The 26724-nt window shown below is 42.3% G+C and overlaps 1 protein-coding gene and 2 pseudogenes across 1 annotated transcript; 2 read left to right on the top strand and 1 right to left on the bottom strand.

The window, feature by feature from the left end:
• The first annotated feature begins 846 nt into the window (after positions 1–846).
• On the top strand, positions 847–3672 carry LOC131254871 (pentatricopeptide repeat-containing protein At1g04840-like; annotated as a pseudogene).
• A 1560-nt stretch (positions 3673–5232) lies between these two features.
• On the bottom strand, positions 5233–5925 carry LOC131254870 (shikimate O-hydroxycinnamoyltransferase-like). The gene has a single exon (XM_058255571.1). It carries the CDS (start codon positions 5923–5925, stop codon positions 5233–5235), a length of 693 nt encoding a protein of 230 aa, XP_058111554.1.
• A 798-nt stretch (positions 5926–6723) lies between these two features.
• Positions 6724–14261, top strand: LOC131254868 (GPI transamidase component GPI16-like; annotated as a pseudogene).
• Positions 14262–26724: the final 12463 nt, after the last annotated feature.

Genomic DNA, 26724 nt, shown 5'->3' with positions numbered 1-26724 from the left:
TAGAGATTGAATGTCCACCCTTAAAATATTCTTAGGGACCACTGGAATATTTATTTCCCATCCAACCTATTGATAATGTCACACAGGCCTGGATGAAGGGAAAAAACAAATATCAGCTCGATACAAAAAAAAAAAAAAAACTTTTGTGGCTTGGGAAGTTTTCAATGGTAAGCATTTAATCTCCACTATTTCTAGTTGTGTGGTCCACTTAAGATTCGGATTTTCCTCATTTTTTGGGCTCATGTCCTAAAATTAGATGCAAAAATGGATGGACGGCGTGGATTGAACACATACATCGTGTTGAGGCCAGAGAGCTTTGACTCTAGCTAGCTTGCTGGTGGTGGGGTCACTAACCAAACCGCGTCCGGTGAGGTAAAGGTAACTGCTTGATAGATACGGCCCCTGAAAATAGGGCCCAACTTGAAATATGTGTTTAATATCCACGTGGTTTATTCTTTATTCTAGCTCATTTTAGGATAGGAGCCTGAATTATATATATTTTCCCTTCATCGAGGTCCATGTGTGGTTGATGGAAATAAAGATTACGGTGGGTTATAAGAAGTTTTTATTGGTGGCCATTTAATCAACATTGTTTCCCGTGGTGTGGTCCACTTAATATTTGGATCTGCTTAATTTTTGGGTTCATTCGCTAAAATGAGATGTAATAACGGATGGACGGAATGCATATACAACAAATAAATGAAGGTGGGCCCCCCTTTCAGAGTCATCGTGCAGCAAGCTAGTACGGCCCGAACTTGCGAAATCCGCTACTAATCAACATCCCTTTACCCTCCAAAACTAACGGTCTTTTTGAATTCCCAACCGGAGACCGGACTAACGTCGAATATGCGAACGCCATCCTTCAAACCCACCCTTCCCAGAAAACCACCTTTTTCCACCCAAACCACCGTACAAAACCACTTCGATGCCTGTTCTCTTACTCCAGAAAGGCGCTTTATTTCCCTCATCCATGTCTCCGAAATCACTTGCCATCTCAAACAGACCCATGCCCAGATCATCCTACATGGCCTCTCCCAGAACAGCCATGTCATCACCCAGCTCATCTCGACCTGCTCTCTCTTCAAGTCGATTGACTATGCCCTCTCAATCTTCCGCCATTCCCGTGACCCCAATCTCTTCATCTTCAATTCGTTGATCCGGGCACTTTCTGATAATGGCCGTTTTGCAGGCTCGATTTCCCATCTTGCCCTCATGCTACGGCTAAGCATCCGTCCTGACCGCCTCACCTTCCCCTTCGTACTCAAATCTGCTACGTCGTTGCCTGAATATGGCCTCGGTGGGGCCCTCCATGCCAGTATCGTTAGGCTTGGACTTGAGCTCGACTCCTTCGTCCGGACTTCATTGGCGAATATGTATGTGAAATTCGGGTTCTTGGATCACGCACTGCAGTTGTTCGAGGAAACTCCTGATAGAAATAAGGCTGAGAGTGTGCTGTTGTGGAACGTTTTAATTAATGGGTGTTGTAAGGTTGGGGATTTGGAAAGGGCGAGCAAGCTTTTCGAGACAATGCCAGATAGGAGGAGCATCGCTTCTTGGAATAGTTTGATTAATGGATTTTTGCAGAAAGGTGATGTGGAGAGGGCAATGTTGCTTTTTGATCGCATGCCAGAGAAGAATGTGATTTCTTGGACAACGATGGTTGCTGGGTTTTCACAAGATGGAGACCATCAACGGGCTTTTAAGTACTTTCTGTAGGATGTTGGACGAGGGTGTGAAACCTAATGATTATACAGTGATTTCCACACTATCGGCATGCGCGAGGATCGGAGCTTTAGATGCTGGGATTCGGATTCATGAATATGTTTTGGGTAATGGATTTCGGATAAACAAAGATCTTGGAAATGCTTTGGTTGATATGTATTCAAAGTGTGGAGAGATTGAGTGTGCCAGTCGGGTTTTCTGTCAGATAAAAGAGAAGGATCTTCTTACTTGGAGTGTCATGATATCAGGGTGGGCCACTCATGGATGTTGCGGGGAGGCCCTCCGATGTTTCAAAGAAATGAAATCTGCAGGTATGAGCTCTACATTGAAGCAATGGTCTTCATAATGAAAATTTAATTGATCTCTTCTACGCTACTCGTGTGAGTCTAATCCCACTCTGCATCATGTGCTAATGTGGAGAGTCTTAGCAAGATCTGGGATGTGCACTTGGTTGGTGCCACCATGTATATTCTCTGGCTTGAGAATAGGCCATTCCACTCATCAGGCAAGCCATGTGCGGTGGACCATGTATATGTCAAATGTGGACCATTGGTCAATCTTTTAATCCTCATGTCTTCATGCACATATGGCCCACCTGATGACTGTATCAGCATGATTCTTGAGTCAGGGTGAATACTTGGCAGGGCCCACCTTTGAACAGCCTGGATTTTGTGCACCAAATTGACATATGTTAGAGGGTAGGGTCCAAACCCTACGTTCGTGAGCCACCAGTGCTTTTCTTGCGCCCCATACATTCTTAAGGAGATGAAATCTGCCTATTTTTGCAGGTATACATCCAGATGAGGTTGTGTTTCTGGCAGTCTTGATGGCATGCTCGCACTGTGGCCTGGTTGATTGAGGGCTGCAAGTCTTCAATAGCATGTGTTTTGATTACTTAATCACACCAACGGTGAAACATTACACGTGCATTGTGGATCTATTTGTTCGGGCGGGCCACCTAGAAGAATCCCTCAAATTCATTGAAAGCATACCAATCGAACCTGATTTCGTGATATGGGGCACACTCTTCTGCGCATGCCAAGCTCATAAGAATATTGAAATGGCAGAATTAGCATCAAAGAGGCTCTTACAGCTTGAACCTAAGCATCCAGGCAGCTATGTTTTTCTCTCCAACATCTACGCTGGGGCCAAGAGATGGGAAGACGTCACGAGGGTGAGAAATGCAATGAAAATTAGGGGTATAGATAAGCCTCCTGGGTGGAGTTTCATTGAGGTTGGAGGCCATGTGCATCGTTTTACAGCAGGTGATTGGGCCCACGCATGTGCTGAAGAAATATACTGGAAGTTAGAGGAGATAACAACATGCGCGAGGGCCCAAGGTTACACGCCCAATACCGATTGGGTGCTTCATAATATTGAGGAAGAGGAGAAGGAAGATGCACTGGGAAGTCATAGCGAGAAGCTGGCGCTCGCATTTGGGCTGGTTAGCACTTCGAGTCTGGCGGTTATTAGGATTGTGAAGAATCTAAGAGTGTGTGGAGATTGCCATTCATTGATGAAACATGTAAGCAAGATCAGTGAGAGGGATATTGTGTTGAGAGACATAAAGCAGTTCCATCATTTCAAGGACGGGGCTTGCACATGCGGGGATTATTGGTGATCATGATGCTTATCTCTGGAATTTTTTTTAAACCTATATTTATACCAGAGGAAGAGAATTCAGTCATCAGATTGCAATGCCAAAAAAGCACCATTGATTTGGTTCAAACGACCATTGGATTTCAGGATCAATGCCGTCTCAATGCATGCACTATTCTACAATTGCAACGTGGTACATTTCGGCACCCCATTTTTGCATCTCTTAAGATTCGGCGAGCATCTGTCTAGACCAAGGTCCACCTAAAGAGTTATTCGTAGCCAAATTCGATTAAAATTTCGAAATACTCGGCCAATGACTTGCATGCTTAAGAAGAATGCCCCCAAAAATCTCCCGGATTGGAAGGTACCTAGCAGCCAATATTAGGACCTTTTCCATTTGAATGTGGACCGTTGTTGTATTTCTATTTTTAGCCATCTATCTGTAGGCCACAAATCAAAAGTACAAGATTGTCCTACCAAGGAAATTCTTGAGGCATTGTCCATCCATTGCGGACACAACAAACTAACGGTCTGGATAACCATGGGTCCGCTTGTGAAATTGAAAACCTATGTATGCTGCAGAAAAATGCGGGCCACGCATCATATTATTTCCCATTGTAGTTACCTCCCTTACATTCCTACAAATTGGCTCCAAATTGCAATTACATATTTCCCTTCCAAACAAATACCTGCAATTTGGAGCTGCTACTTCAGTCCACACACAAAGAGTCATTGAAATATTTTATTTCTTCTTGAGGGCTGTTTTGGATGGGAGAATACCACAACATTCCATTATCCTTTCTCCCAACATAGCATTTATTGTGGTATTCCAGGAAAACTCCTCCCCTAAGACCAACATATTGTGATATGTAGGGTAGGAGATTTTGCTAGAATACATCCCAATGCATTTCAATTGAATAAATCAGGACTTTAGCAGTAGAATCGGGGACCTTTTCAACGATTCATACCATTTTTATAATGGGCCACACCTTGGATAGAGGATATACCAAAAAACTATCAGATTGGATTTTGATCCCATAGCCAAAGAATACAAGAAAACAAAAGGATACAAAAAAGAATGCTACAACTCTAGCCAACTATCTGGGAAATGAGCAATTTCCTTTGAAGCAGCCGTCCAATTCATCACATGCAATTTAGCCCTATTGAAAACCTCCTGCATTTCCCCCGCCTAAGTTACAGATATGTTTAAAGAACAGTTTGAGGATCCAGTGGACGAGATGCCTTACATAAGAGCAGCGGAGATATTGGAGCTAAATTGATATACAGATTTATTCTTATGTTTTAGTAGAACCATTGGTACTTTAAGAGTTTATTTTGTAAAAGTCTCCGGCTAAGTAGTCAAGTTTAGTTGATTTTACGATGATTGGAACTCTATATGCAAAGTTCAGTTCATTTTACTTTTGTATGATAAATACTCATGCGAATGTAAATGTGATGATGTTGAATATTCGAAAGTATCCACATGTGCTTTCACTAACACCTAAAATTTCAGAGATAGAGTGCATACTCAAGCTACAAAATTCTAGGTGTTACACAATGTGAGACCCAACATGTAAACAGTTTGTATCATTGAAAAGATGAACCCCAGTTCCAAACTCTAAAGTTCCTCTACTTAAATATAATCTTCTTGCAATTAATAGTGGGGCAGGAATACCTTGGTGTTCTGCCTCCACCTAAACAGACTTGAAACAGGACCTTCACAATTCAATTCACTTGTCCATCCAACCTCAACCTTAACAATTTTGCATGAGCCAACCATCTAGAACAAGATAGACACTTCAATTAAGTTGGCCCACCATATTATTGCTCTGATCATCACATATGCTTTAATAGATTTTACCGACCATAGACAATGATGTTGTACCATACATTGAAAACCATAACCTTATATCAATCTTCCATCATTAGCTTGTAAAATTCCTTCATATGATCAGAAGGTAGTTCCAAGCACACATTAATCCCTCCCTCATCTTTCTCCCCTGGCAATAGAAAGACCAGGCCTGGCTTCATTTCAGCTAGGGTAATACATCTAATAGGGCCCCACCCAAAATGGGCCATCTCCAATCCAAGCTTCCACCAAGCCACCACTGAGAAGCTATCAACCATACAAGGCACCCCTTTATGCACTTCAAGCCAATCAATACCTGATTTCACATACCCATCATCCAACCTTTCTAGCCCTTCTTGAATTTTCCCCACAAGAACAGAAGCCCTACTCGTCTTCAGCTCATGCGTGCTCGCACGTACAAACCCTGGCATGACTGCATTGCCTGCAAACCCATCTAGCACGTGTGGGACCACCCTTTTGCGTATAACCACGGGGAATAACATGGTAGATATCCGGTCATCAGGCAAACCTGTGGCAATGGTTCTTGCCTTCCAGATGTTTGCTGCGAGGACACTGAGTGTGGTGCAATTCATTAGTGGGTTGTCTTTGAGGGCTTCGGTCTTCAAGTGGTCAATTCTCCCCGGCAACATGTAGATTACGCAGGTTGTGTCGGACCGGGGCTGCTTGATGGCATGACTACAGATGCCAGGAGCAGAAAATATGGAATCCCAATGAATGAGATTGGAATACTCCATGTGGTTGTGGATGATTTTTGGTGGAGTCCGTGCACTGAAGACCGTTCGATCAAGGTTTGGAGTGACGATGAGACCTTCGCCATGTATGAATACATCGGCATATGTGAGAGATGCTTTAACAAGTGTAATGCAGCCCCTAGAGATAGTTATTTACTTCTCAATGCTGAGAGTTTCGTTTCCACTCTTTCGATCAATGAATCCCATAGTGGATTGGGAAGCTTACCCGCTCACAGCGGGAGGCCAAGATAAGAAGGAACGATACTAGTCTTACATCTGAATAGATTCCGTCTAGAATTTGAATACCGATTTCTCTTTTCCTCATATTAATTTTTTGCCCTGAAGCTTTTTCAATAACCTAATCATCTTACGGAGATTGGCCACTTGGCCAGAACAAAGGGTTGTCATTTAGATACTGAACATGTGACGCTCGGGGGCTAGGACTACTAACCAAAAATCCACTGATCTAACCTTCCTCTTAGGCTTTTCCTATCATCCTGCTAAGAGCTTCCACTATCACAATAAACAGAAGAGTGAACTGTACCCCCTTACCGAATCCCTGGTGTGCCCCTAAAGAAACCTTTAGGGCCCGTTTGTTTTCTCATTTACAGGGTAAATAAGTTGTAAATCAGTAATTATTACTTACCTCTGTATTTATGTTCAGTGGCCACCCTTTGATGTTGACGTGAAGCTTGTTTGAAAAGCTTTTGCATTTGAAACGATTAAAGGAAGCTTCTTCTTCTTTTTTTTTTTTTTTTTGTTAAAATATGTCGGCCCCACTATTATGTATGTGTTTGATCCATGCCCCCTGGCGTCGAGCTTTGGGCCATCTTTGATGTCCCACTTGATCAGGTAGATGCAACTTGGAAGAATCTGACTCATGCTCTTTCAAGTCTTTTCTGCACTTCTATCAATTTCCTAGAGTCTTCTACTGCTTATTCTGCTCCAGATTGAGGTTTCCAATCACATTTGGGCAATTCGAGATATGGTGCATTGCCCTGAGAATCTCACTCCATGGTTGAAGCTGCTTCGTTGTAGAGACAAAGCTAGGCTTGTTGCGATAATGGACAGGTCATCTATCTACAGAGGATACTATCATTTGCAACGATTGTGATTGATTTCGACCTAATTTGGTCCAGAAGCGGGAGTGGGGGGCGGCATTGTACTTGAACAGACACTGACTGTTGTGCTTCAACCCTGTGTCCGAAGAACCATGACAGCTTATTCTAGTGAGAGATCTTTGCGGCCAAGTTGGTCCCTTAGCTCATTGTTTAGAAGGAAGGTGACTGGACCGTGTGTCATTGCAAAGTCTAGCAGCGTATTTCTTGAACTAGAGAGGGGCTTAGTCATGGAACTAGAGAAGATGGGAATGGAGAATAGAAGATTTGAAGCCGATCCAAGCTTTGAATTATGATGCAGGACATGAAAATTAACTATGATATGCAAGATCTTAGGCCTTAGATCAAACTAATTCAGAAACATTCACATAAAATTTCCTCATCCCACACAAAAGTTCAAACATTTAAGCAAGGGGAATCTGTGCGGGTCCAGGCCTACACATGTTAGGGCTGGATCAATAGAAATTATAAGCCAAATGATACTCAAAGGGAGGTAAAACTCATCCACACATGCACAGTAATCAGTCCTTAATCCAAGAGATTCACCAGTTTCAATTTAGAGAACCCTAGGATTAGAAAAGGGGCAAATAAATTGAAAATAATGCAATCTAGGGTTAGGGTTATGGAAAATAGGTATGAGAGAGATAAAATAGGCGGAAATTCTGAACTTGGCGACAGTCCATGCGCGCGGACAGCGGACCAGGCCTGACGCACCTGCGTAGGGGCTTCGAATGCGGAAAACGCTTCCTTGGCTCTGGTCGGCCAGGGGAGGGCTTCAAAACTCCCGAGTTTCGTGTCGATCGGATGCGTGGTCTGTGCATGGTGCTCCATTGAAGTTTCAGCCCTCCTGCAGGTAGGGCTGAAAGTCAGGCGGGTTGGGTCGGGTTGGTGCTCAACCCTAACCCAACCCAAGGTTCCTATACCTCAACCCTAACCCAACCCAACCCAATCTCGGGTTGGGAATTCTCAACCCAAGCCCAACCCAAGCGGGCTCGGTCGGGTTGATCGGGTTGGTCGGGTGTATACGTGCTCATATTTTCGTTATTACATTAGTTTATTATATTTTAATATAGGACTTATTTTTTGTATCTATGATTTTATTAATTATATATGTGATTATTCATCATAAAGAACTTCATTTTTTCTTTTAAAAAACGAGCTAAAATATAGGACAACTACTCCTTTTAAAGTCATGTAGCATAGCACACAATCTATTTGGGAGAGAGAAATTTGGCATATCTTGTTAGCTTAAGTACTTGGAAATGACGTGGACAAATGAGACCCAACATCACTATTGTGCCTTCGACACAAATGATCCACACTCAATTATAATTTATAAGTAACTAATATATTGAACGGGTTCGGGTTGGGTCGGACAACCCGAGACCTCAACCCGAGCCCAACCCAAGTTTTATCGGGTTGGTGTTTGTATAGCCCAAGCTTGAGATCGGACCCGATATATCCTGCCCGAGCCCAACCCAATGTCGGGTCGGTCACGGGTCGGTCGGGTTGAACCTGCCCAACTTTCAGCCCTACCTGCAGGGCCAGATTCTGGAAATCGGCTGTAGGGAGAAGAACTGCTGCAAAAGCTGACGGATTCGAAGCGAGGATGGTTGTAGAAGATGGGAAGAATGGGTGATAGGAGATAGGGATAGATCGGGATAGATGTGGCTTCGTACATGGTAGTTAGCCCTTCAATGAAGGGAGGGCTGCGCACCTAATTGGATTTCCACAACTCAAGAACTCAGAGGAGTAGAAAAACGCAGGAATTTTTTTATTAATATTCAATGAGAAAAAGAACTACAAGGGATGCCTATTTATAAGAAAACCCTATACCCCAAAACTCGCGCAATGTGCGCAACCTATTACTTGGCAATGAACTAATAAAAAATAATAGCTAATTAAAATAATCTAAACCGTCCATGATATTCTAACTAACAATAATAAGCAAGACCTAAAATATAAGATCAATTGGACTAGTGGGCCACGATCATGAGAACCCATGATGGGCTTGACTATCGGGCCCACTCCAATGAACCAAAACTCAGTCGTCTAACTAGGAAGCCCTCCCTGGACGTCGTCATCAAGCCAGATTGACTGTGGGGCCCTCCTTCTCTTTGCGTATGTGCATAGGGGGGGCGGCGTGCATGTGCGTGTGCGCGTGATGTCCCCATCAAATTACCTGTTATTCCGGACAAGCTGATTAGAGAAGTGGAGAACTTGCATGGTCAAAGCTCTTCTATTTTTCATGAGTTCTCTATTGACAATTACAGCAGTCATAAGCCTCTTGATATGGGTATTACATGGAAGCTTCCTGTAGTGTGGTCATGCCTTCAAGCACCATTCCATTTGAGCAGGTTTTTAATGGGAAGTGGGAATGAAAGGGGTTCGATAGCTCTTTCTCTGAAGCCTACACAGTCACATGGTGGGTTATTGGATGATGAGATTGCATCTCCAATGTCAAATGGGGATGGGTGTACAGTACGGGCTGTCATTTTCCAGGTTGTGCCCTGGTATGTTAAAGTTTATTACCACACTCTACAAATGTTTATAGATGGACAGCCCCAGGCAGTCTCAGATGTGGTCGAAATGATGCATGTCTCACCCTCAGAAGATAAAGTTTCACCCGGAGTGATGGAAATGGTACTTAAAATCCCTTGTGACATGCAGTCAGCTGCGCTAACTATAGATTTTGATAAGGTACACTCTAGGCATAGCTTAGTTATTATTTATTAGCTTTTTCTCCTTCTAAATACTTAACTGCAGATGTTGGAAAATATCTAGCAAATATTTACGACAAGAAATCATATCCAGTGTGCATTCAATACTGTTTATTAAATGGTCTGACTCTATAACTGATTAGCTTGGTGAACATGTCCAATCCAAACTGACTGGCTGAAAGGCCAGCTCATTGCAGGCCTATGTGAAAAGTCCCTAGAGTCGTTTGTTTTTAACCTGTTTGGATTTTTTTTCCTGATTTGTTGCTGAACTTTTCTTTAACTGTCAGAAAATAGATGATGAATTGGATAGTTATGAACAACCAATTGTGTGATTTTTGGGCAATAGCTTATCCACAGGTTAGCTGAGGCCGCAAACACAGATCTGTGCTGGTCCACATGCAGGCACATGTCGATATGATGCAATTGTGCAGATCCAGAGCTTTCTATCAGGTGGCTCACATTGTTCGGATTGTTTCACTCCCTGGACTGGCCACAGCAAACACAACAAATTAATGTGTATAAAAAGTTCTTTTAATTCTGTTTATCTTGCACAATGTGGTCCACCTTGGGAGTTAAAATTGCTTGATTTTTGAGCTCGAAGATCTAATTGTTCCACCTGATGGAAAGCTTGGATTTCTCACACATTTGCTGTGTAAGCAGTTTTGGTTGTGTGTGATGGCCGTGGATGAGCAGAGTTCCACATACCTGTGGGCTGAGCAGACCTCACTTTTCCAATATGGTACACTAATTTGTTCAAGTCCTTTCCCAAAGTCTACCAGTCTAAGGTTAGTTTTCATACCATTTAGCAAATAGGCATTGGGAGCATACTGGATTCCAAACCTTATTGAAAATAATTAATATCATGTTTAGGTTAAAAAAAAAAAAAACAGGTTTCAAGTTGAATACATTCCCGAAGGACATTTTCAAAAAGAATCTATTCCCAAAGGTGGGCTGGATGATAAGTGAAGAATTTCCTGCTTTCTGCTGCATAAATCTCTAATCTGTCTGTCCCTAATACTGATAGTAAAAGCATAATTTAAAGACAAATGTTTTGGCATTTCATGTGACTAGAGACTGAAGAGGTGAGTAGTTGGATATGAGGTATATGGTCCAATCATTAAGTATGACCACGGTGAACATGCTTGGCCCATAAAACTGGCCAATCCACTCATCGAGTGGGTCGCACTTGTATCATGAAAATGGACAGTTAGAAAATAACCAACAACCTATGTTCAATGTACACGTGTCCCACCTGTTGGGTGGACCAGTCTGGATCTCCCAATTGGGCACTCACGTTGAACCCACCTGGTCTGTGTTATGGATCACATGAGTGCCATGTGGGCACGTGTTCCATGATTCACCTCTTCAATCCCTTGCACGAATTGTCTCAGCATTTCTCATAATGTAAATGAAACAGCCTTAAGGCCCTAGGTCATCATTAAAATCCCATGAATGAGGAAATTATAATGAAGTCATCTTCATTGGTTCTGTATATCTGAGCCCTCTGCTAGAACATATCAATCCCTTTGCCTTCAATCCAAAGAGAAGAAGAAGCCTTACTCTGTTAGGATGACATTTTCTTGTGAGATCCAAGCCATATGCAAGCTTCATACTCACATTCTCACTTTTGTTTTCACAACTTAGCCTCCCTGCACATATTGATTGTGGTGAACTTCATTCAATCCAGTTCTTGTTCGATTGAAAATTTGAAATGATATGAGTGGGGTCCTCTTTTGGATTCATGTTTTACTGAATCTCAGTATTGTTACAGGGTTTTGTACACATTGATGAATATCCACGAGATGATAATCAGGGATTTGACATTCCTTCTGCTGTAATCAGCTTTCCTGACTTCCAATCAACCAAACATTTTCTTGAGGATAACTCTAGCAAGTCACTGTTGTTATTAAAATTTCAGGTATGACTTCCAGCATGTTGGTTCCATGAGCATACATCACAGATTCATGTCTAGAAGGTAGACTCCATTGGAATGCTGACATCTACCTCTTAAGAGTTCCATGAATTCCTTGTCGTTGCTAATCTCTTCTTTCTCAAAATTCTTGTTCTTCTCCAGGAAAACAATCTTGTGCGTTCCTACACAGAAGTACTGCTTGTGCCTTTGACCAGTCCTGATTTTAGCATGCCTTACAATGTCGTCACATTCACGTGCACTGTTTTGGCCTTATATTTTGGGTCTCTGCTTAATGTTTTACGGAGGCGAGTTGGTGAGGAGGAAAGATTCTTTAAAAGCAAAGGTAAGCCTTCTATGTTTCTTTTCTTCTCTTATCTGCTTATGTGCGGAGAAGAATATTCATCTTGTTACAACAGTCAAATAAGATTCATCCAAGTCAGAACTCCCCTTAAAGTCTCAAACATTCCTGCTTTGCTTTTTAGTCTGATCCTTCAATTTTTACAAGTAAATAGGATTCCAAACAATTTTCAGCCTTTAAACATGACAGTAACTCCTGATTAAAGTGCATACTAAAATTTCGGAATATTTGAATCTGGTACTTCAAACTGTGATTCAATGAATAAGATAGAGAATTACATCAGCATTGACGATGACCTTAAATGTAATTAATAGATGAAGGTTGCTGTTAGATTTAGTAGCAAGACCAGGCACAGATGTAGACCTCATCCTCTGCCATTGTTCTCTTCACAAGGTTGATGACTCTACACTAGAGGCAGATGGAAAGCCCATTCTCTCTCTTTAAAAAAAAAAAAAAATTTATTATTTAAATTATTTTTTGTTCTTTGTTTCTGCAACTAACTGTAATTCTATTAGAAGAGATAGAAGGGAATAAGAATCACATTGGCCGTAGGTTGACAACAAGTGACCCTCTTGCCGATTCTCTAGATGGAGATTCAGCGATCTCCGTTTGAAAGGATAATGATAAGTCATTAAACTAAAGGAGGAGAAGAGGATTCCCAATACATTGAAGTGGGTGCTGCGCCCCGGATCTTGCAAGATCAAAACCCAGAGGATTTGGGCCTCTGGATGAAGGAGTAAACAAGATGTTTAGCCCCCTTGCCAGAAGTCTCATCTCCTTAAAAATAAAAGAGATTCTGCAAGAGTCTAATCTCTTGATAGAGATTCAGCCATCTCATTTCCGTCTCTAGGGACGAGTAAAAGATATGTTTAAACCAACATAATTTCTGGATTTCACTGAAGATCGGAGTAAATCTCAATGACTCTTTTGGTTGCTGAAGAAACCTATTGATAACACACAACAGATCCTAGGCAGAGAGTGGTGAATACTCAAAGGCTTTGCCAAAATGTTCTCACCTCCGTTTCAGTAGTCTGTGATCCCCAACAACCTGTTCTCTGCCACAAAATTGTTCAATACACAATAACCACAGTCCTAAGAACTTGCACCATGTCATTAAGTCAATGCTGCTTGCCGCCTATATAACCTGTGATCTCAATCAGGAACTAGTGTTTCATCAGCCTATCATATCCTACTATGGCGCAAAAGCATTTTGCAATAATCTTATCTCCAAAGCCCTATGACAGGCACCCAAAAAAAAAGAAGCTTCCAACAGAAGATGCATTCTGCACCCAACTGCCATCTACATCTCCGAAATGGATGTGAAAATGCACCTTGAACTTATTGGATGCAAGTCTTCCGTTGCATTTTTTGATTTCTAAATCTGGTTTGTTCAAGTAAAGATGCTATTTTTAGCATTCTCTAGAATTGATGTGGTTGTTTTGTATTGCAAATTTCTGACTTGTTCTTGCAGCACATTATCTTTACCTCCAACTCTTGTTTGGATGTGTACCCAAATCGCAAGTGTTTTCAATATTTCAGTAGAATGGGTAGTTTTGCATTCTGCTGTGCACATTTGGGATGGGGTGGATATAGGAAAGCACATTAGGGGGGTGTGTATTCTTTTTCAACATCTCCACCCCAAATCAAATATCAGGAATCAACCTGGATGTGTATGTGGAATTGATATCAGGAAACTCCCTGAATTCCTAACAGAACAGATAATCATCTGTTCTGCCAAAATATTCAAGCCACTTGTGATTTGGGGTTGATCCAAATACACCCTAAATCATCGATAAAAAGCTGAAGGGCATTTATTTCTAACTTGCAGCTGCCATGAGGCCTGGGCTGATCCCACAGCTCCTGTCCAAGCTGTCTGCCAAGCTAAGAGGAAGGCCACAGGAACCACCCCTGCCGTCACAGTCATCATCATCTATCTTCAGCCCTAAGCTATTATTCAAAGTCATATTAGTAGCTGCAGTTGCAGTCGGATGGCATTATTATTCGAACGAATGATCATTGATGCTAATTTGGTAAGGCATATCCTTTTCTTGTACAATGAAATTTTGTAATTTTTGATAGATGGTTAGAAATGGATGTCCGGTGAAATACAATGAAAGGCACAGAAACAAGTTATATGCAATTTCCTCCCCATGGTGTGTACCGCAAACATATCTGATAATCTGGACTGAGTTCCTGTGGGCCACCGCAATAGATAAGCCGTATCCTAGGAATTGAGTCAGGGGGATGACTCGGCCAATTCGGGCCAAGTCCCCTCTTTTTTCAGTATTGACTAGTGAGTGCCTAACTGGATTGGAACTCAGTCCAGATTCCAGAGTTGACTCGAACTGTTCATCAATCCTTGTGACCACATGTTCATGTTGCTCATGAGTCCCAGTGCACAATTCATGATGTTCTGCATTGGTGATGTGGATTTCCGGTTTCTAGCACATGGTTGTCTTCTTAGCCTTTTGATGGTGGTCCAAAAGATCAGGCTGGTCAGATTGGCAAAAAAATGTCCGAAAAGATGTACTGCTAAAAATTGGCAAATGGTCCACATTCAGAGTACATGTGTGGTCCCACTGATTTCCAGAATGGTCTCTAATTTTTAGGCCACACATATAACAAGCGGGGTCCACATGATGAACTGTCCAGATCTCATACAGATATGCCATGTTGGCACGCAGGAGAGTAACCATCAGAATGGCGAGCTACCCATACTAGCAGCCATCACAATCACGATCAGTATGTAATCCCCTTACCGAATCAGAGGTACTGGAAACCTAGGTGGGGCCCACTGTGATGTTTATGAGAAATCCACCGTCTTGCAAGCGCATTTTAGGAAATGCGACAAAAAATGAGCTGGATCCAAGACTCAAGTGGGCCACACAAGAGGGAAAAGTGGGGAAAGAAATGCCTATTGTTGAAACCTTCCTAGGCTCCACCTGGATATTTATATGACATGTATACCATTTATAAGGTTATTCCAACTGGTTAACTGAAAACACCAAACAACATAGCATGGTACGAAACTTTTGTGGGGCTTATGAATGTTTCAACGGTGGTTGTTCAATCCCCACTGTTTGTTTCCTCCCATGTGGCCCACTTGAGTGTTGGATCTGGCTCATTTTTTGTTGCGTTTTCTAAAATGAGCTCACAAAATGGATGAACATGTGAATTTCTCACAAATATTATGGTGGGCCCCACCTAGGTTCCAATTGCAGGAACAAGGCTTTTGTTGGAAATTCACATTCCCTTTTTAGGGCAGTAAATGGGTCAATGGACTGATGGGGTATGCAAAATCAACTCATTTAGACCTGACCCATTTGTTAAATGGTACGGGTTTAGGTCCAACAACAAACTCAATTGCTAAATAAGTCTGTATTTGATTTCTTTTATATTAGGCCTGAAACTATTTAGTAAATGGGTGGGTCTAGTTTATATTGCAAGGGACACGTCTAAACCCAAACTCGTCTAGACTCGGTTTTAAACCTAATAAAAATGTTTATATACCTTGATCATTCATGAAGACTGCACCATGGCCAAAGTGGAGCAACTGATCTGATCTTTATTTGTGTCATTATTTGCATTTTTGTTATTACGAGAAGTTGCTAAATTTAATTATTATTATTAATTGACATTAATTAATTTTGATATAAAATCAAGATAACCCGAACCCATTAAACCCATTAAACTTGCTTATAAGTGAGTCTGGTTCAGGTTTGGATATCTCTTAACCAGACCCGATCCATTTATAAATGAATTTGGGTAGATCTCTTTCTATTAGACCCAAACTCATTTCTGGGGTTACTCAAACCCATTCATTTAGTAAAATGAGTTTGGATCTAAAATTTGGACCCAGGCTCGTTTACCAACGGATGAGTCTAGTTTTGGCTAAACCCACCCCAAACCTGACCATTTACAGCCCCACCCTTTTCAGGAGCTCAATGCAGTTGATTATGTCCAAGCTATGGACACTGCCATGGATTAAACCTCCCCCTCTCTTACAATCCTAGCCATCCTAGCCAAATTGAGTGATTTGGATCGCCGGATGGAATATTTGTAGTAATCTTCTATACACCATACCCACAACTATATGAATGGCTTGGATTAACAGCAGGTGGGCCCTGCACGTAAGGCGTAAGGCGCACTTGCTTTCACACCCGTGGCCTTTTTGTAATAAAATCCATCGATAGGGGGAGCGTGTTAGGTGAAGTCGGACACGGTTTGGCTAGTGACCCAACCAGCTAGCTAGCTGATGTCATAGCTCCGTGTCCCTCACCATGATGCATGTGTTTTATCCATCCGGTCCATCTATTTTTTCGAGATCATTTTAAGGCATGAGCCCAAAATAGTGGAAGATCCAAATCTTCGGTTGACCACACCACAGAAACAATAGAGATTGAATGTCCACCCTTAAAATATTCCTAGGGACCACTGTAATATTTATTTGCCATCCATCCTATTGATAATGTCACACGGACTTGGATGAAGGGAAAAAACAAATATCAACTTGATAAATTTTTTTTAAAAAAAAAACTTTGGTGGCCCAAGAAGCTTTCAATGGTAAGCATTTAAGCTCCACTAATTCTAATTGTGTGGTGGAAGATTTGGATCTGCTCATTTTTTGGGCTTGTTAACTAAGAATGGATGCAAAAATGGATGGACGGTGTGGATTGAACACATACATCATGTTGAGGCCAGAGAGCTTTGACACCTGCTAGCTGGCTTGCCGGTGGTGGGGTCACTTACCAAACGCGTCCGTTGAGGTAAAGGTAACTGCTTGCTGGATGAGGCCCCTGAATATAGGGCCCGACTTGAAATATGTGTTTAATATCCACGTGATTTATTCTTTATTCCATCTCATTCTAAGACATGAGCCCAAAAACGAATAAGCTCCAAAGGTCATTTGGACCACACAACACGAAACAGTAGTAGCTCATTATAAAAAACCTTCTATGGTCCACAAATTCTTTGGACCAAGTTGATATATATTTTTTCCCTTAATCCAGGTCTGTGTGACCTTATCAACAGGTTGATGGCAAATAAAGATTACGATGGGCCACCAGAAGTTTTTAATGGTGGCCATTCAATCAACATTGTTTCGGGTGGTGTGGTCCACTTGATATTTGGATCTGCATAATTTTCATTCTCTAAAATGAGATGGAATAACCGATGGACGGAATGGATATGCAACACATGAATCAAGGTGGGCCCACTTTCAGAGGCATCATGTAGCAAGCTAGTACGGACCGAACTCGGGAATCCGCTACTAATCAGTATACCTTTACCCCCCAAAACTGCCGGCCTTATTGAATTCCCAACCGGAGTCCGGACTAACGTCGAATATGCGATCCCCTTCCTTTAAACCCACCCTTCCCAGAAAACCACCCATTTCCATCCACACCACCATACAAAACCACTCCGATGCCTGTTCTCTTTCTTCAGAAAGGCGCTTTATCTCCCTCATCCATGTCTTCGAGACCACTTGCCATCTCAAACAAACCCATGCTCAGATCATCCTACATGACCTCTCCCAGAAAAGCCATGTAATCACCCAGCTCATCTCGACCTGCTCTCTCTTCAAGTCGATTGACTATGCCCTCTCGATCTTCCGCCATTCCCGTGACCCCAATCTCTTCATCTTCAATTCGTTGATCTGGGCACTTTCTGATAATGCCCGTTTTGCAAGCTCGATTTCCCATTTTTGCCCTTATGCTGCGGCTAAGCATCCGTCCTGACCGCCTCACCTTCCCCTTCGTACTCAAATTTGTTGCGTTGTTGCCTGAATATGGCCTCGGTGGGGCCCTCCATGCCAGTATCGTTGGGCTTGGACTTGAGCTCGACTCCTCCGTCTGGACTTCATCGGCGAATATGTGAAATTGTGAAATTGTGTTCTTAGATCACGCGGTGCAGTTGTTCGAGGAAACTCCTTGATAGAAATGTTGGTGATTGGGCTGCAGAATCACATGGAGATGGATCCAGGATATTAATCCAAGAGCACCAAGTAAATACAAGAGAACACAAAAATTTAACGTCGAAAACTCTTTCGAAAAAAACCACGGCACAAAGCGACAAAAATCCACTATGAAAGCTTAAATTACAAAGAGAAAAGACTTATCCGATTCAAACAAGCTTGAATTTCACCCTTTCTACACCCTTTGAAACCCTAGGACTCATTCTAGAAACTCTTTGAAATACTTTAGAAAACCTTAAAATGTTTTAGAAAGGCCTTAGGAACTCCTATTTATAATTTAGGAAACCCTTTGTACCGACTTGGAATAGTCCAAAAACCGCCTCAAATTTACGCAGTACATGTGCTGTCTGCGTAACCTTCGATGAGTTGAAGGACACCTTCAACGAGTTGAGGATCACAAAATTTTCAATATACTTTGTTGCTAGACTTTGAGCTGAACTTTCTTGGGCTAGTTGAACTTTTCCAGATTTAAGACATATTTTAATAACAATGTCCACCATGTCTTCGATCTTCAAATGTGTAACTTCTTAACCTCTTTTTTTTTTCTCCGCATCACATCATAGCTTCAATTAATGCGTTTCGTGCATACTCCGTCCTTCTTTTACGCCATCACCAAACTTAGAGAAGTTGCACAAAATTTTAACTTCTCCATATGAACGACCTTGGTCAGCATGTTTGTTGGATTCATGCTTGTGTGAATCTTTTTCAGTGTTACACCTCCTTCATCAAGCACATGTCGGATAAAGTGGTGACGAACATCAACGTGTTTAATATGTGAGTGATAAACAAATTTTTTAATCAAATTGATAGTACTTTCGCTATCACAATTAACCGGCATGACCTCCTGCTGAAGTCCCAACTGATTTATCCTGCCTTTTAACCAAATACTTTCATTAAACGCTCCCGTCACTGCTATATATTTTGCTTCAGTCATGAAAAGAGCCACCACAAACTGAAGCTTTAACGTCCAACTAATTGCTCCACCCGCTAGTACAAACGAGTATCATAAAGTTGACTTTCTGGAATCTACATTACCTGTGCAGTTTGAATCCACAAACCCTATTAACTTTGCTCTTGTCTTCTCAAAAGTTAAGACATAGTCTTTTGTATCTCGAATGTATCGAAGTAGTCATTTTACTGCTTCTCAATATTGATTGTCGGGGTTTAACATGTATTTGCTCACAACATTGGCTGCCTGTGAAATATCTAGTCTCGTACAGACCATGACATACATTAAGCTGCCAACCACATTCGAATAAGGCACATGAGACATAACCTGTTTTTTCTCATTTGATTTAGGACATTATTCTGAGGAAAGCTTTAAGTGAGTCACGTGGGGAATGCTCACTGGTTTTACCTAGTCCATCCCATACTTGATCAACACATTTTTAAAGTATTCTACCTGTGATAACCAAAGTCTGCTCCTCTTCCTGTCTCTATGAATATCTATGCCGAGAACCCTCTTTGCAGCCCACAGATCTTTCATCTCGAATATTCCTGATAACTGAGTTTTCAGTACGTTGATTTCAAACATATAATGACTGGCAATCAACATATCATCAATATACAATACTAGGATGATGAATCTGCCATCACTCGATGTCTTGTAACCGACACAGTGATCATATTCACTCTGAGTAAATTTATAACTTAACATGAAATAATCAAATTTTTTATACCACTGTCTACGTGACTATTTCAAGTCGTACAACGACCTCATTAACCTGCAAATCTTTTTTCTGCCCCTTTAATTTCGTAGTCATCTGGTTTGTTTCATGTAGATCTATTCTTCCAACTTCCCGTGTAGGAATGCAATCTTGACATTTATTTATTCCAGCTCGAGATCGTATTGGGCAACCAGCGCCAACACGAATCTAATGGATATTTGCTTAACCACTAGCGCGAATATCTCTGTGAAGTCAATTTATTCTCTATGAGTATATCCCTTATCTATCAACCTTGCTTTGTATTTATCATGTTTCCTTTTTAATAACCACCTGCATCCGATCACTTTTCGACCCACTGGAAGCTCCACTAGCTCTCATGTGTAGTTTTTGTGCAGCGAGTCCATTTAATCATCCATAGCCGCCTTTCACTTTTTTGCGTCAGGCTTACTGAGAGCCTCCTGTGTCACGCCCCAAACTCGGAGACCGGGCTCACAAAATTCCCGATCGCCGAATCTGGCGCCGACAGCCTCCGTAGAACCCCATTCTCAGCTCCCAGCGCCCATTCGCCAGATTCCGATCCTAGGATGCTACAAGGAGGATTTTCAACATCAGTTTAATTCGTAATAAGCATAACCAAAGGCATAACTCACACACAACAACCAAAAACTCCATCACATTTTCACTATAATCAAAAACTTTACAAGTACAATGAGCATAAGGGAAATACAATGAAGATGAACAAAACTCCAAAAATGATCTGCCACGCGCCTAAGCCTCAGCGCTGCTGCAATCCAACGTCACCTGCACGCAACAGTCGTGCATAAGCTTATAGAAAGCTTAGAGGGTGGTGAAAGTGTATGCTCAAGGTGGTAATGCAGCTATACAGTACCAGAGTAATGCGGAACAAGCTGATGAATGTCAAGAATACTATAGCCGTACCAAGGCCATGCGGTGCAAGGAATGATGTCGGCCATACCAAGGCCATGCAATGCGAAATGCAAGTCAAGCATACAAATCCTCGTCTAAGTCCACATGTCAATACGGCTCAAATCTGGAATATCACCGGGGTCTAGTACACTCCAAGGCAGATTGCCGCCCCATCGCGCGCAATAAGGTGAGTGGAAAAGACCTCACTATCCGCCCGCCAATATCGGGCTCGGCTACAATAGCGGACCCATTCCTCGAGCCGGTCGAACCAACCTAGCATTGCCCCCTACTCTGGGGCGCGTGTAAGGCCGCACCCCCTTCCAACCGACCACGACACGTGGGAGACGCAACCATCCGGTAATCGGCACTCGGCGCTCATGCATCCACTCGGCCTAGACGTTGGAGCAACCTCCTGGAACCATAAGGGTTTAGGGACTTTCACCCGTGGATATCTATCGCACCCCATGTAGAAAAGATTTCGGTATCCAATCTCGCCAACCACGATACGTCTGTGGGACCACGGCTCGATGTCGCTAGGGCATACAGAACCATATCACACAATGCGAATGCATGAATCACACTATCCATTCAAACAAACCTGCGCGTATCGTGCGCTCATGTAGGCAACACCCCCTGTACGGAGCCCTAAACAATTCGCCCGAAGGCATATGCTATGATCAGGCATTTCTCATATCAAGCATACGTATGATGCATATGATTATGAATCATGGAAATTAAACATGTTATATGGGATGGATGATAATCATAACAAAGATGGGCCTAGACGGCCTACATATCAGACGTACGAGCCTAACAATGGCCATAGGGAAAGTCATAATGCGGACATTTAACCACACTATACTTGCAATGTGGACGTCAAACCACCATTGCTCCCAAGGCACGACTGTCATAAATATCATTATATGATTCATGTTGGGACTGCACATTGCAATGAACCTTAGGTATATCTCATTGGGCCTTCAATACATCAAATGGGCCGTATCTCATGGGCCTTATATTCATTAAGTGGGCCACATCAATGGGCCGCATCAATGGGCCTTATGTTCATTGCAATGGGCTATAACCCGTGGGCCTTAGAGTGCATCAAATGGGCCTGCTCACATGGGCCTTATATGTACCAAATGGGCCTCGCCAATTGGGCCCCATACGTGCATCAAATGGGCCTCGACTCATAGGCCCCAATACATTTTAATGGGCCTCGACCCATGGGCCTTATATATAAATCAAAGTGGGCCTCAACCATGGGCCACAAGTAATGAAATGGGCCTCCCACGCCAATAAAAATATATATAATATAGTATATAATATACATACAGTACATATAATATTATATATCATATAATATTATATATATGTGTGTGTGTGTGTATATATATATAAAATATATAAATATACACACGCACGCACCACACACGCACGCACCACACACGCACGCACCCACGGGCCCACCGTCCCTGGACGGTGGGGAAAACACAAACATCCACCGTCCGCCTGGACGGTGGCAAATAAACACTTACATCACTGTGGCTCCATGTGGGGCCCACCATAATGTTTAGATGCCATCCAACCCGCTGATAAGGTCACATGGGCCCAGTTGAAGGGTGAAAACAAATCTCACCCTGATCCAAAACTTCTGTGGACCTCAAAAGGATTTCAAAGGTAGAAGTCTAATCCCACTGTTTCCTACGGTGTGGGCCACCTGAGTCTTGGATCGAGCTGATTTTTGGGGTGGGCCCACGTCAGGTAGGGACCCACCCTATGAACGGTTTAGATAGCATATAAACATCAAGGTGGGGCCCACGGCTACGACGTCTTTGGTCAGCGGGCCGCCCGCCCTGCTGAGCATGCAGCTGCGGCTCGACACAGAAGAAGCATGCGTGTTCGCTTTTTTTTTTTTTTTTCTATTTTCTTGAGGATTTTACTGGTGGGGTCCATATCCAAGCAATCCACTCCATCCAATGGCCTTCCATAGCCCTAGACAAGCAAAACAAGCCCAATATTGGACCTGTTTCGGCGCATAAAAGCAATAGGGAAGGTTTTAATGGTAAAGACCACCATTTACTACGGTATGACCCACCCGAAGGCCTGATTGGTCCCATATTTCGGCTCAACGCCTAAAAGGTGGTTGAGAAGGGAATGGATGGTATGGATTGAAAACATGCATCAAGGTGGGGCCTATATGAGTGGACCACCCCAAGGCTTGGGAAAAAGCTGATATTTGTGTTTTCTTTCCAGCAACGTCCAGCGTCCAGGGACGCTGGACTTTCCATATAGCTAGGAGGTGGGCCTGCTTAGGTGGGCCACCAAGGGATGGATGGCAGGGTACTACACATATAAAGTGGGCCCCACTTTTAAATGGTTTGGATAAGGTACCTACCTCATGGTGGGGTCCATTCAAGTGGGCCACACAACCTCATCATCATAACAACAAAATACAATAAAATAAAATAAATAAAAAGAAATAAAATAAAAAGGGAGAGAGATAGAGAGTGGGACCGTGTGATGGAGGGACCCTGGCACTATGGGCCCTCCCTTGCACTAAATCATACATCAAGTGGGTCCCATTACATGTAGGTCCATGAAATCGAAATCCAACGGTGGAGATCCCTTCTCCACTTAAAATAAACGGTCTAGATGACCCTAAGCATGTAAGGAAATAAACATCATGATGGGGTCCATGGAGAATGGCCCCATCATGGAATGATCATGATGATCCAAGTGGACCATCGGCCACATCTTAGGGTCCAAAGTGAGATCTAAACCATTGATCGGTTGACCTCACTTGGCCCATCTTAAAAATATCAAAATCTACCCTATCAAGGCACCCACCACTTGATCTTCTTGCTCCCTTGGCTTCCTTAGCTCCTTGTGCTCCTCTTTGATGGAGGAAGATGAGAAATGGATGGTTGAGATGAGAGATGAAGGGGTAGGAAATGGGCCACACTTGAAACTTGGGAGAAAATGGGAGAGGGTCTCATACGTATGGAATTGCTTAAGGGAGAGTTGAAATGAGAGAGAGACTTGTAAGGGAGAGAGAGAGAGAGAGAATGATGGGTGATGGAGTGATGGATGGGAGAGAAGGATGGGTGTAAGAGCTCTTTTTGACTTTTTTGGCAAAATGTGTAAGAGGAGTTATGGTTGTGTAAGAGCTTTTTTGACTTTGGGGGTTGCTTGGGAAAGGGTAAAAGTTGATGTGTACTTGACATGATGGGATTGATGGGATTGATGGGATTGATTGATTGATGTGACACCTCGTAGAGATTCTCTCGGGATTCGCATGTGCGGCGTTTCCTCGCACCGAACGCTGGCCCACAACTCCCGACCAGAGCATCGCATCAGCGCGCGAGTCGCGGCATTGGAACCGCGGTGACGACGCGGTCGCTAAGGTACGAGTCCTGGGTTGAGTCGACTCGGGTTGACGGCATGAGAATCCAGGTCGCGCGCAAATACCGATTAAGGGTCGAAGGTTGCCGGAATTCGACCGGGAAGACCGCGGAAGCCTATGGAAAGGTACGGTCTAGGATACGGGGCTTATATCCTGAATAATAGACGGGTCCCCCCTCATTTGTAATGAGGACATATGCAATATTAGAGTCGTCCATGTATTTTGCCAGTAACTTGCGATCACGTGGTGAGTTTCTTCTCACAGGTGGCTGCTCCACCTGATCTTGTATATCTGTTCGCGCATTTGTCTCTGCCTGAGTATCATTTGTGTCAATCTCGATGTCTACGATCAACTTTTCTGGTTCCTCTTACTCCTCTTGATCATTCTTGTGGAATAAGGAGCTTTCATCAAATTTGACGTCACGGCTAGTGATAACCTTATCGAATAACTTGTAAAATTTCACACCAACACCATAGCTAGCAAAAATATACTTTTCGGCTCTATGGTCTGGCTTATCTCTCTCAATTGACGGTACATGAGAGTAAGCCTCACAACTAAATATACACAAATCCGAGTAGTCCAGCTTATGACCACTCCATATTTTATCTGAAATCTTACATTCAATTGCCGTAGAAGGAGACCAGTTCACCAAATAGCAGACTGTGTTGACGGCCTTTGTCTATAGGTCCTTACCTAACGCAACAGTACTTAGTATGCATTGAGCCCTCTCCAAGAGAGTCGAATTCATTTGTTTAGCCACACTGTTTTGTTTGGGCATGTGGCGTATTGTGTTTGCCTAATGATCCTTTCATCCTTTCAACATTCATTAAACTTAGTTGAAGTAAATTCTTCACAATTGTCAGTCCTTAAAACCTTTATTTTTCGTCCTGATTGATTTTCCAACATTACCTTCCATTGTTTGAATATAGTGAAAATTTCGGATTTACGTTTTATGAAGTAAATCCAAACTTTTCGGGAGTAGTCGTCAATGAATGATATAAACCACGATGACCCTCAAACGGAAACCTCTGGTGATGGCCCCCATGCATCAGGATGTCCAGAATCAAGCACTCCATTACATACATGTTTTCCATATTTAAAAGATAATCTAGATTGTTTACCATATATACAATGCTTGCATATATCTAAATCATAATTCTTAAAAGCTGGAATCAAACAACGATCAGATGCTACTTTCATACCTCACTCACTCATGTGGCTCAGACGTGCATGTCACATACGTGTAAATGTGGAATTTGCAACAGCCGCTATTGTTCTACTTGCTGAAGTTCTCGAGATTAACCTATAAAGGTTTCCGTGTCTCTGCGCTCGCATAACCACGAGTGCTCATTTTGAAACTTTAAGGACACCATCAAACCAATGAACTTGCACTCTATAGCCTTAAGTGCACCGAGAGAAATCAAACTTTTCTTTATATCAGGAACGTGCCTGACATCAGTCAAGGTACACTCCATTCCATCAAACATTTTGATGCTCACTGTAGCAATAGCCATAACATTACAAGCATTGTCATTGCCTATAAAAACCCTTCCACCATCACATTCTCTGTAACTGGTGAACTAACTCCGATGAGCAGTCATGTGATATGATGCTCCCATGTTAAGGATCCATTCATCTTTATAATTGTTGTGCAAGCGACCAATCATGGACACAGACAAAACATCATCATCACTTGTCTCTTCGTCAGATGTGACAACATTGGCATCCTTGGAAGAAGCTTCTGAATCTTCTTTCTTTGCTTTAGGATTGGTACAATCAATTTTCATATGTCCAGAAATCCCACAGTTCCAGCACTTTAGTTTTCCTTTGCCCTTGCCCTTGAATTTGGATCTAGATTTCGAAGATCCTGCATCTCCTCCGAATTCCTGCCTCTTATAATCAGTGTATCGAAAGATGTCCCTATGTCACTGCTTAGCTTTCTCATTGCCTTCCGTTGAAGGGATGAGATAACGGTGATGACACTCGAGGTTTTATCTGTGGTGCATATTGTGTCCTTAAATGACTCATACGATGCCGGAAAGGAATTCAGCAACATGCACGATTGTTCATCATCTTTGATCACTTTTTCCATATCCAGCAATTTGTAGATCAATTTATTAAAGTTGCTGATATGAGCCTCCAGATCTCCACCCTCTGCCATCTTGAAATTATACCACTGTAGCTTCAAGTGTAGGCGATTTTCAGAGAATTTTTTCGTATAGATATCCTTTAACTTTGCCTATAAACTAACTGCAGTTTTTTCTTTCAAAACATTATAGAGAACCTTATCTGTGAGACATAAACGGATTGAGTATAAAGCCTTCTTATCAAGGGGATTCCATTCATTATCAGTTATAATAGGCTTTTTTTGGGCTCAAGAGGACCATTCTTACCTTGTTTAGTTAAAGAACTGATCATCTTGATATTCCATAACTCAAAATTATTTTTGCCTGAGTACTTTTCAATATCATACCTAGTGCTTCGCATTGATACTAATTCAGTAGATTCAAATATGTGCCCCAATGATTGCTTTGATACCACTTGTTGGAGATTGGGCTACGGAATCACACAGAGATGGATCTAGGATAACAAGTCAAGAGCACCAAGTAAACACAAGAGAACATAAAAATTTAACGTGGAAAACCCTTTCAAAAAAAAAACCACGGTACAAAGCGATAGAAATCTACTATGAAAGCATAAATTACAAAGAGAAAAGACTT

The sequence above is a fragment of the Magnolia sinica genome, chromosome 9 (genome assembly GCF_029962835.1).
Source record: "Magnolia sinica isolate HGM2019 chromosome 9, MsV1, whole genome shotgun sequence".
Classification (NCBI taxonomy): domain Eukaryota; kingdom Viridiplantae; phylum Streptophyta; class Magnoliopsida; order Magnoliales; family Magnoliaceae; genus Magnolia; species Magnolia sinica.
This window is presented reverse-complemented; position numbering and strand designations above follow the sequence as displayed.